This window comes from Ranitomeya variabilis, chromosome 6 (assembly GCF_051348905.1).
Source record: "Ranitomeya variabilis isolate aRanVar5 chromosome 6, aRanVar5.hap1, whole genome shotgun sequence".
Lineage (NCBI taxonomy): Eukaryota > Metazoa > Chordata > Amphibia > Anura > Dendrobatidae > Ranitomeya > Ranitomeya variabilis.
This window is the reverse complement of record NC_135237.1, coordinates 194,826,994-194,839,934: the sequence shown is the minus strand read 5'-3', so window position 1 is coordinate 194,839,934 and position 12,941 is coordinate 194,826,994. Positions and strand designations below refer to the sequence as shown.

Genomic DNA, 12,941 nt, shown 5'->3' with positions numbered 1-12,941 from the left:
GTGCTTTTGATGTTTTTTGCTCCTATTCATTAGAATAGGTGAATCATGCTGCAAAAATGCTAAAAGAAGGGACATGCTGTAGATTTGAAACTGCTTCTAATTTTAAAGGATAAAATAAGCAGCATGTGCATCAGATTTCAGAAATCTCACTCACTTTGCTGGACAGTATAGTGCTGTATTTTTCATGGCAAAAATGTGTGGGGAAAAAAGCAGCAAAAACTTGATGTGTGAACATACCCCAATGTTTTTACATTGTGGCAACACCACTCTCATATTAGACAAGGAATAAACCAACAGATCTAAAATATAATCATTACTTTGTCACTTGTTAAGAATTAAATTTCCATTATTTTATAGGCTTGATTAGTCAACAATGTAACTGTTTACTCAGATATAATCTTTTTAGAAGATTATACAATAGAGATTGAGTGGAGTTCACCCAGCAATAATAGAAGATTTTTCCTTTTGGTTCATTTTGATCACTGTGATAGACCCTAGAACAATGATCAAAATAAAAAAAGATAGTAAATCAACCCGCCCCCCCTTGATCACACTCTTAGTTAGGTAAAAATAATAAAATAAAGAAATGTATTTTTTTCCATTATTCCATTAAGGTTAGGGTTGGGGCTAGAGTTAGGGTTAGGGTTGGGGCTAGGGTTAGGGTTGGGGTTAGAGCTAGGGTTAGGGTTGGGCTAGGGATAGGGTTGGGCTAGGGTTAGAACTAGGGTTAGGGTTGGGCTAGGGTTAGGGTTGAGGCTAGGGTTGGGGTTAGAGTTGTGTTGGAGTTAGGGTTGTGTTGGAGTTAGGGTTCGGGTGTTGGGGTTAGGGTGGTGTTAGGGATGTGATTAGGGTTATGGTTAGCATTGGGATTAAGGTTAGGGGTGTGTTGGGGTTAGGCTGTGTTAGGGTTGGAGTTAGAGTTATCTACTGTTTAGATACATCAGGGGGTCTACAAACGTGACATGGTGCCCACCATTGATTCCAGCCAATTTTGTGCTCAAAAAGTCAAACGGTTCTCCCTCCCATGCACCCAAACAGTGGCTTTTCCCCACACACTGGTAATCGCTGTACTCAGGAGAAATTGCACAACAAATTTTGTGGTCCATTTTCTCCTGATACCTTTGTGAAAATAAAGTTTGATTCAAAATAATTTTTTCCTGAAAAAAGTAAAATGTTCATTTTTTCCTTCCACATTGCTTTAGTTCTCGTGAAGCACTTGAAGGGTTAATAAACTTCTTGAATGTACTTAAGCACACCTTGAGGGGTGCAGTTTGTAGAATGGTGTCACTTTTGGGTATTTTCTGTTATATAGACCCCCCCAAACTCACTTCAAATGTGAGGTGGTCCCTAAAAAAAATGGTTTTGTAAATTTTTCTTGAAAAATGAGAAATTGCTGGTCAACTTTAAACCCATATAGCATCCTAACAAAAAAAATGATGTTTACAAAATTGTGCTGATGTAAAGTAGACATGTGGGAAATGTTATTTATTAACTTTTTTGTGCGATATGACTCTCTAATTTAAAGGCACAAAAAATAAACGCAACTCATATTGAAATTTTTTTTCCACTTACATGAAGTACTATTGTACTATTGTCATGAAAATAGAATCTCAGAGTCAGTGGGATCCGTTGAAGCATTGCAGAACTATAACCTCATAAAATGACAGTGGTCATTGTAAAATGACAGTGAATTGTAAAAATTGGCTTGGCCATTAAGTACAAAATTGGCTCTGTCACTAAGGGATTAAGCAAGAGGCATCACTAACCAAACAATACCTTGAAGGCCAAGGAGATCGCCATAAATTTAATTTATGTCATTATTTTTCTCACTTCACTTCGCCAACTTAGACTATTTAATGCTGATGCATCACACACAAATCGGATTACGCAAATATTTAAACACAAGTTGTAATGTAATAAAATAGGTGAAAAGTCAAAGGGGTGAATACTTTTGCAAGCCAATGTACATTCAATGTACAGCAGGTTACACGTGCGGCATTCAATGCAGTATATGATATGGTGTGAATCACAGTTAATGAATGAATCTATGTTGTGATTCACACGATGTGGCAGCAGGAGTGATTTTTTTTCTCTCCCAATGCAAACATACAAACTTTGCTCCTGCTCCCTGAGCATTTGTAAAAACCTTTGGACTATAGCAAAAGTGAAGGTGATTGTGCCAACTGCAACAGACTGTGAGAGAGAATATTACCAAGAGAACGACCTCCTGTGGCGATGCAGTTACAGACCCTGTCAGTGATTTTTCAGAGGGCTTCATCCTGATTGACAATGGGTAAGTATTTTAATTTAATTTTTTTGATCTGGTTGAACTGGGGACTGTAAGATGTGGAGAAAGTAACAAGAAGTAACTAAGTAAATCTATTGTATCCCCTGTCCAATAATCTGCTGCCAATGATGGCGCTCTCATGGAGGAAGAAGTTACCAGGTTCTTGCTTCTTCTCGCCCTACAGCCTGCACCAGTGATCCTATTCCCTCACATCTCCTTCAGTCCAATTACCAGCTGTCACTGCCCATCTAACTAAAATATTTAACCTCTGTCTGTCTTCTGATATCTTTCTCTCTTTGTTCAAACACACCATCATGACCCCATTACTAAAAAAAAATCCCACGACCAGAAATGCACTGCTAACTAGCTAACTATAGACCTGTCTCTAATTTTCCCATCATCTCAAAACTCCTGGGATACTTGGTCCTCTCTTGTTTAATCCACTACTTCTAAGATAACTCTCTTCTTGACCATTTACAATCCGTTTTCCCTTCTTTACAGTCTACAGAAACTGCCCTTACTAAAGTCTCTATCACTCTACTAATAGCTAAATCTAATGTCCACTACTGCCTGCTGATTCTCTTGGATCTCTCTGCTGTATTGGATCACCAGCTGCTCCTCACCATGCTCTGCTATATTGGCCTCAAATAAACTGTTATTTCTTGGTTCTCCTCCTATCTCTTTGACTGCTCCTTGAATGTATCTTTTGTCGGCTCTTATTCCTTTAGTCTTCCCCTTACTATTGGGACTCCTCAAGATTCAGTCCTAAGCCCCCTCCTCTTCTCTCAATACACTGCCCCTATTGGACAAGCATAAAGTACCTTTCATTGCATTTTTCCACCCTTCAACTTAAATTGTTTCCTCAGCACATAGGATGCAAAATAACAGTCTTTTCTTCAAAGCAACTCTAACGGACTCGCCAGACTCGTAAGGCCTGGGCTAGAGTATAAGAATGACCTTTCCCACCCAGGATCTCTAGTCACTCCTAAATCCTGGAAACAGAATCTAGTCAAACTACTCAGTAACCCAGTGTTACTGGTACAGACTTCCTGGGACTTACATCATTAAAACCAGCCACCTTGGTGATACAAACATACTGTCAACCACTTAAACTGATGCCTTCTTACAATAAATATAGATATAGAGACCTGGGACTTGTCAAACATCTAGATTTGTAACTGGGATCAAAACGTTGCTGCTGTGTTTGTATTTACCAGTCGATCATTATTGGATGCTAAAGCCTCCTTTTAAACACTTGGATTTTCCTTGTGAAAAGGAATCCTCTAATGTTTGTCTTTCAAGCACCCACATGGTATTGATCAAGATGCTTTCTCAAAGTCACTACTATTAGCACATCTGGTATTTCTACTCATTCCTACTGAATTGAATAGAGCTGAGCTGTAATACCATGTATATCCCATGGCATGAATAAAAAGCATTCTGTGCAGCACTCCTTTTGGGCTTGTGCTCAAGTAGGAATCTACTCCAAAAATAGTAAAAAAAAATATGAACTTGGTGCATTAAAAGAATGTGAGCATAGGCAATCCACTTGTATAAATAACTGACATTTCGCCCCCCTTAAACCAGCCATATAGAGAAAATAGTTATCAGCTGAAGGTTCCTTCATCCCACACCTAGCTCTCACCAACTTTCTGTAAATTTGCTTGTTTAGCTTGACTAAGCACATACTTTTATCCATTTGGAGCATGTGGGGCATCTTGGGGAATTTTTAGACTTAAAAACAGTTAAACATTTATCACAAAATACTCTTTGGAACTCTGGGTAATATGGGTAATCAGTTATTACCTAGTTTTTAACTCATAAAATATGCAATATTAATCGCAGAAAACTCTTTATTCTGAATGAATATGAACACAATAAAGTACATATAAATATACCAAGCTAATATTGTTAATTGACATGTAGTTTTGTTATTTATGACCATTATACATATATTTCTTACCCCAGGCATGATAACTCTCTCAACATCTTTCATTATATCCTCATATGATTCTCCTTCTTCTGGGGCAGAATCTGGAATCATGGGTCTTAAGTATCCAGGCTCCACTTCAGGGAAAACTTGCCGTGATTCAATCTGCTCCAGGTAATTTGCAATGTAGTCCACCATATCCCTTCCTCTCTTCCTGAATTCTGTAGAGTTCATGTCAGTGTGTTCTTTTTGTACACCTGAAGAGATCGTCAAATTATATATTATTTTCAATTGTTGAATTTTAGAAATTACTTTATATTATGAATAGACATCAAATATAATGTTTTATTTTATCCCCTATTTGAAAGAAGTAAAAGCTCACAATGTTGGAAACATTGCTAGCTACAAATACATTATAGTAAAAGTGTGCTTCAATTTAAACTAAAGAAAAACATCTCTAAATTACCTATTAAACTCGAGAACAAACAGAAAGGAAAAATGAAGGACTTGGTTTTTCCTGCACAATTTGTTCTGACTGATCAATGGTTTATTGTGTATGAGGAACATTTCTTTTGAGTTCTTATGGCTAGAAAGTTAACAAGAGCATTAAAGAGGAGCTGTCACCAGGTAAAGGGTGGCCAATTTTTGCTCTTAGTTTAGTTCAACTGCTCCCTCAAGTAATCATTTTATTTATTTACTTTTGTTTATTGACCATATGGTCGAGAAGTATGGGCCTTTTTATTTAGTACTAATTTCTATGGTCTTTTCCAAAGGGGTAGTAATGCAGAACAGCCTAATAATACATCCCCACAGAATCCTGTGAGCCATGAGCCCTTAGTACTGAGCATAAAAATTAGCACTAAACAAAAAGGCCCATATCTCTAAAACCATATGGCGGATTTAAAAAATATATAATAAAAGAATACTGAAATGAGTAAAGAGAATAAAGTAAGAGTAAAAACTGGTCACTTCAGAACTGGTGACAGGTCCTCTTTAAATTAAAAGAAATAGCATGGTTCCAGACCATGATAGCTGCACCCGGTGTAGATACTGTGGCCCATCGAAGCTCTTCCTGCTTCCCTCACAGCAGCAACTCACAACTTGATCACAATCACCATTAAGAAGCCATCTTACATTAAGGGCTCATTCAGACATCAGTGATTTTTCATCAGTATTTGGATGCCAAAACAAAGAAGGTCTCCAAAACACAGAATAGGTGTCAATCCTTCATTTCTAGTTTTTCTCTGTATATTCCACTCCTAATTTTGGCATACAAACACTGATGAAAATTACTGACATCTGAATGAGGTCTAAACCAGAATGTTGGACATGAAAAGCTCATTTACTGCTTCTCATCACTTCTCTAGCACAGAAGCCATGATCTCCTCGACAATATTATGCACTTGGCACATATTTCTGTACCATATAGAGGTTTTTTTTCTCAGCTTCTTTTTCATTCTTGGCAAGAGGCAAAGTGTATCTAAATGTGAATTAACACTTTTTAGCTTTTGCTGTTCTTTTAATTGCAAGAAGATGTCTGAGATACTCGTGAATCGCTCAAAAACGCCCTGAAAAGTGCAAAAGTCAGAAGACAGGAAGACTTTCTATTGCCTCTATGCTCCAATATATGTGTGTGCACTCTGCCTGAGCAAAGGAGGTCTCAGCATCTGGTCCACCAACTGATCAGCTTGCAATTAAAAAACAACAAAATCTAAAAAATGTTAACCATCATGTAATTACTCATTAGGAGGATTACTCATAAAATATGGTATCACAGTATTAACTCGTTAAATTATTGATTAAATTGAACATAATAATTAAAAAGAAATTCATTATACTGGAAACGTTAGGAGGCTTATGAAATAAATGACTCAGAAAAATATGGCCAACTAGAAAGTGTAGCCCATTAAAATATAAATATAAACTTGCAAGGCATGAGGAAGTGATCGCTTATATTGTCAGCCTTTACAGGAATACCCAGTGGACATACCTGACTCAGAGCTATTAAATGGGGGTCACACTCTTGTTTATGACCGTCTCAGTCCATGGCAACTCTATAATATTTTCTGATTTATTTTTTTTGTGCTGCTAAGCGTTTGAGCACCTGCTATGCCTATAAATCTATATTATAGCTTAGCTACAGATTAGTAACATTCGAAGAACACATAGACTCAACAAACAATACATATAAGTCTACATTATAAGAGAAGGTCTAAGTGTTTATACTCGTAGGTTTTCCAAACTCATCACAATTTTGGGGGGTTTATCATCTATGTTGCTATTGGCAGATTTGCTATTTAGGAGCCTACAGAAAACAAAGGGCTGAATATAAAGGATGGCATTTCCTATGTTCAACATTTCAACTTTTCTAAAACCAAACAGGCGGAAGGTAACTATTACTAAAAAAACAGATGAACATTTTAGAATACATTCATTGACTTTACAGATCAACTCCAACATGTATTTTAGCACGTCTTTCTCAGTTTGACTTATTGATGACCAGGCTCAATTTTGTCTTCTGGGCCACATTTTTTTTCTATATTTTTTATTTCTCACGCTCTAGGAGCCATAGCTTTTTTTCAGATGTATCCTTATGAAGGCTTGTTTTTTGTAGGAAGAGTTGTATTTGTCAGTGGCACCATTTAAGGACACACACAATTTAATATCTAACTTTTATTAACTCTATATGGGAAGAAATTGAAAAAAAGAAGCAATTCTAATGTTGTCTTTTAACTTTTTTCATTTTCTGCACAAAAAAGTTATCTTTTCTTCTATTGGTCAGTAGAATTATGACAATAGCAAATTAATATGATTTTCTGGATGGGATTGAGAGTAAAGTATCAGTCTTTGCTGATGACTCAAAACTTTGTAGGTTAATAAAAACTGATAAAGACTTTATAATATTACAGAATGATCTATATATATATATATATATATATATATATATATATATATATATATATATATATATATATATACAGTACAGACCAAAAGTTTGGACACAAATTCTCATTTAAAGATTTTTCTGTATTTTAACCCCTTTACCCCCAAGGGTGGTTTGCACGTTAATGACCGGGCCAATTTTTACAATTCTGACCACTGTCCCTTTATGAGGTTATAACTCTGGAACACTTCAACGGATCCAGGTGATTCTGTCATTGTTTTCTCAAGACATATTGTACTTCATGATAGTGGTAAAATTTATTTGATATTACTTGCGTTTATTTGTTAAAAAAACTGAAATTTGGCGAAAATTTTGCAATTTTCCAACTTTTAATTTTTATGCAATTAAATCACAGAGAGATGTCACACAAAACACTTAATAAGTAACATTTCCCACATGTCTACTTTACATCAGCATCATTCTGGAACCAAAATTTTTTTTTGTTAGGGAGTTATAAGGGTTAAAATTTGACCAGCAATTTCTCATTTTTACAACACCATTTTCTTTTAGGGACCACATCTCATTTGAAGTCATTTGTAGGGGTCTATATGATAGAAAATACCCAAGTGTGACACCATTCTAAAAACTGCACCCCTCAAGGTGCTCAAAAACACATTCAAGAAGATTATTAGCCCTTCAAGTGCTTCACAGGAATTTTTGGAATGTTCAATAAAAAAAAGAACATTTAATTTTTTTTTACAAAAAAATTTACTTCAGCTCCAATTTGTTTTATTTTACCAAGGGAATCAGGAGAAAATGTACCCCAAATGTTGTTGTACAATTTGTCCTGAGTATGCCGATACCCCATATGTGGGGGTAAACCACTGTTTGGGCACATAGCAGAGCTCGGAAGCAAAGGAGCGCCATTTGACTTTTCAATGCAAAATTGACTGGAATTAAGATGGGATGCCATGTTGAATTTGGAGAGCCCCTGATGTGCCTAAACATTGAAACCCCCCACAAGTGAGACCATTTTGGAAAGTAGACCCTCTAAGGAACTTATCTAGATGTGTGGTGAGCACTTTGACCCATTAGGTGATTCACAGAAGTGTACAATGCAGAGCCGTAAAAATAAAAAATCATATTTGTTCACAAAAATGATTTTTTCGCCCCCAATTTTTTATTTTCCCAAGGGTAAGAGAAGAAATTGGACCCAAAAAGTTGTTGTACAATTTGTCATGAGTATGCTGATACACAATATGTGGGGGTAAACCACTGTTTGGGCACAAGGGAGAGCCCGGAAGAGAAGGAGCGCCGTTTGACTTTTCAATGCAAAATTGACAGGAATTGAGATGGGACTCCATATTGCGTATGGAGAGCTGCTGATGTGCCTAAACATTGAAACCCCCCACAAGTGAGACCATTTTGGAAAGTAGACCCCCTAAGGAACTTATCTAGATGTGTGGTGAGCACTTTGACCCACCAAGTGCTTCACAGAAGTTTATAATGTAGAGCCGTAAAAAAAAAAAAATGTTCCCACAAAAATTATTTCTTAGCCCCCAGTTTTGTATTTTCCCAAGGATAACAGGAGAAATTGGACCCCCAAAAGTAGTTATCCAATTTGTCCTGAGTACGCTGATACCCCATATGTGGGGGGAACCACCGTTTGGGCGCATGGGAGAGCTTAGAAGGGAAGGAGCGCCATTTGGAATGCAGACTTAGATGGAATGGTCTGCAGGCATCACATTGCGTTTGCAGAGCCCCTAATGTACCTAAACAGTAGAACCCCCCCACAAGTGACCCCATATTGAAAACAAGACCCCCCAAGGAACTTATCTGGATGTGTTGTGAGAACTTTGAACCCCCAAGTGTTTCACTACAGTTTATAACGCAGAGCCGTGAAAATAAAAAATCCTTTTTTTTTCCACAAAAATTATTTTTTAGCCCCCAGTTTTGTATTTTTCCAAGGGTAACATTTGAAATTGAACCCCAAAAGTTGTTGTCCAATTTTTCCTGAGTACGCTTGTGGAGAAACGGGGTCAGTGGGTGCTCTCGTCCGCTGGCCCGGCTGTCTTTAGCAAGACTGCATGGACTACGGCTCATACCACTGAACGCCCGCTCTATCTCCCCGTGGGTAATACACTGCACAGACAACACAGGGTTAAGGTAAAACAGTGTGGCAATACTTTATTGAACCACAACACACAATAGCAAACAGAACAATCCCACCATGGCTGGAATTGTTTGGTTACATGAGCGTATATAAAATATCACTGCGTCTCCACGTATTTCCAGTATGACACAATGTCAGAGCTCCCAGGGACACATGGGCGCATATAAAATATCACTGCGTCTCCATGTATTTCCAGTATGACATTATGTCAGAGCTCCCAGGGTCGCTACTCCATCTGTGGATGAATGCACAGAGAAGGGGTAATGACAAGCATAGGGAGATGACCAAGAACTGTCCATAGAGTCCATACAAGGTCCAAAGCCAGTTGACACGAGAGTCACCACCTGGCTTATCTGACCATCTCCATGGAACCAGGCGACCAGCGGGTCCCATACCTGGCTTTCTCCAAAAATATCCATGGTTCAGAGATGGTCACTGGATCAGATCTGTGTCCTTCCAACTGGAGCCGAAAACCCCTGGGTTGTTTCCTATAGAATCATAGATCAGTGTCCCTCGTGATGGTGCCTGTTATGGACCTGGTGGTTAGGTGCACCAGGAATGACCTGATAGTTAAACACGGAATCAGGAAGAGCTCTGGGGAAATGGGAACTCTGCTGACCGCAAACCCTACTCCTATCAACACAATTAGAAACAGCCGTGGAGCGTGCCTGACTCTGCCTAGACGCCTCTTCACAGCCTAAGAGCTAACTACCCCCAAAGAAAGGAAACAAAGCCTTACTTGCCTCAGAGAAATTTTCCCAAAGGTAAAAGCAGCCCCCCCACAAGTATTGACTGTGAGATAAGAGGAAATCACAAACACAGGATGAAATAGGTTTTAGCAAAGAGAGGCCAGTCTAACTAAACAGATTGAGGATAGAAAAGGGGTCTTTGCGGTCAACACAAAAAGCTACAAAAACCACGCAGAGTGAGCAAAAAATACCCCCGCACCGACTCACGATGCGGTGGTGCCACTCTGCACCCCCAGAGCTTTCAGCTAGCCAGGTAGTTTCATGATAGCAAGCTAGACTAGAACTTAGCAAGAAAAACCATATGTAACAAATGAACAAGCAGGAACTTAGCTTGTGCTGGAGTAGACAGGTCCTCAGAAAGATCCAGGAGAGATCTGAACCAGTACTAGAACATTGACAGCTGGCATGGAGTAATGATCTGAGTGGAGTTAAATAGAGAATAAGCCTAGCCCCAAACGAGGGCAGCTGGAGAAGGAATCTCAGAACCAGCAGCTCCACTCACAGCCACCACAGGGAGTCCACGGACAGAACTCACCGAAGTACCATTCATGACCACAGGAGGGAGTTCGAGAACGGAATTCACAACAGTACCCCCCCTTGAGGAGGGGTCACCGAACCCTCACCAGAGCCCCCAGGCCGATCAGGACGAGCCAAATGAAAGGCACGAACTAAATCGGCAGCACGGACATCAGAGGCAACAACCCAGGAATTATCCTCCTGACCATAGCCCTTCCATTTGACCAAGTACTGAAGTCTTCGTCTCGAAATACGAGAATCCAAAATCTTCTCCACCACATACTCCAACTCCCCCTCAACCAACACCGGGGCAGGAGGATCAACGGAGGGAACCATAGGCACCACATATCTCTGCAGCAACGACCTATGGAACACATTATGGATGGCAAAAGAAGCAGGAAGGGCCAAACGAAATGATACAGGATTAAGAATTTCAGAAATCTTATAAGGACCAATGAAACGAGGCTTAAACTTAGGAGAAGAAACCTTCATAGGAACATAACGAGATGATAACCAAACCAAATCCCCAACACGAATTCGGGGACCAACACGGCGACGGCGGTTAGCGAAACGTTGAGCCTTCTCTTGGGACAAGGTCAAATTGTCCACCACATGAGTCCAAATTTGTTGCAACCTGTCCACCACAGAATCCACACCAGGACAGTCCGAAGGCTCAACCTGCCCTGAAGAAAAACGAGGATGAAAACCAAAATTACAAAAAAAAGGCGAAACCAAAGTAGCCGAACTGGCCCGATTATTAAGGGCGAACTACGCTAATGGCAAGAAGGTCACCCAATCATCCTGATCCGCAGAAACAAAGTATCTCAGATAAGTTTCCAAAGTCTGATTGGTTCGTTCGGTTTGGCCATTTGTCTGAGGATGGAAAGCCGAAGAAAAAGACAAATCAATGCCCATCTTAGCACAAAAGGACCGCCAAAACCTTGAAACAAACTGGGAACCTCTGTCAGACACGATGTTCTCCGGAATACCATGCAAACGAACCACATGTTGGAAAAATAATGGAACCAAATCAGAGGAAGAAGGCAATTTAGGCAAGGGTACCAAATGGACCATTTTAGAGAAGCGATCGCAAACCACCCAGATGACCGACATCCTTTGAGAAACAGGAAGATCTGAAATAAAATCCATGGAAACATGCGTCCAAGGCCTTTTCGGGACCGGCAAGGGCAAAAGTAACCCACTGGCACGAGAACAGCAGGGCTTAGCCCGAGCACAAGTCCCACAAGACTGCACAAAAGAACGCACATCCCGCGACAAGGAAGGCCACCAAAAGGACCTAGCCAGCAAATCTCTGGTACCAAAAATCCCAGGATGACCAGCCAACACCGAACAATGAACCTCAGAGATAACTCTATTAGTCCATCTATCAGGGACAAACAGTTTCTCCGCTGGACAACGGTCAGGTCTATCAGCCTGGAACTCCTGCAGCACCCGCCCCTCTCTGAGAATACCAGCCGGCTCAGGAACCCCAGGAGAATCAGGCAAAAAACTCCTTGAAATGGCATCAGCCTTCACATTCTTAGAACCCGGAAGGTACGAAACCACAAAATTGAAACGGGAGAAAAACAGCGACCAACGAGCCTGTCTAGGATTCAACCGCTTGGCAGACTCGAGATAAGTCAGATTCTTGTGATCTGTCAAGACCACCATGCGATGCTTGGCTCCTTCAAGCCAATGTCGCCACTCCTCGAGTGCCCACTTCATAGCCAACAACTCCCGATTGCCAACATCATAATTACGCTCAGCAGGCGAAAACTTTCTCGAAAAGAAAGCGCATGGCTTCATTACAGAGCAATCAGAACTTCTCTGAGACAAAACAGCCCCTGCTCCAATTTCAGAAGCATCAACCTCGACCTGAAAAGGGAGCGAAACATCTGGCTGACACAACACAGGAGCCGAAGAGAAACGACGTTTCAACTCCTGAAAAGCCTCAACGGCCGCAGAGGACCAATTCACCATCACCACATCAGCATCCTTCTTGGTCAAATCAGTCAATGGTTTAACAACACTAGAAAAAATATCGATGAAGCGACGGTAAAAATTGGCAAAGCCCAGAAATTTCTGAAGGCTCTTCACAGATGTAGGCCGAGTCCAATCATAAATAGCTTGGACTTTAACAGGATCCATCTCAATAGTAGAAGGGGAAAAAATGAAGCCCAAAAAGGAAACCTTCTGAACTCCAAAGAGACACTTAGATCCCTTTACAAACAAGGAATTAGCACGAAGGACCTGGAACACAATTCTGACCTGCTTCACATGGGACTCCCAATCATCCGAAAAGACCAAAATATCATCCAAATATACGATCATGAATCTATCCAGATACTTTCGGAAGATGTCATGCATAAAGGACTGAAACACAGAGGGAGCATTAGAAAGGC

General features: G+C 40.0%; 1 protein-coding gene across 3 annotated transcripts in view; it reads right to left on the bottom strand.

Annotated features, from left to right (window-relative positions):
- The window catches only part of DDC (dopa decarboxylase), a 407,527-nt gene that overhangs the window by 292,922 nt on the left and 101,664 nt on the right, over positions 1-12,941 (bottom strand). For all 3 annotated transcript variants that reach the window (XR_013216885.1, XM_077269362.1, XM_077269361.1), the window contains exon 2: positions 4,251-4,474. Coding sequence is in view for 2 of the 3 variants with exons in the window: in XM_077269362.1 (XP_077125477.1) it covers positions 4,251-4,451 (201 nt within the window). In the remaining variant the exon portion in view is untranslated. The remainder of the gene's footprint in view (positions 1-4,250; positions 4,475-12,941) is intronic.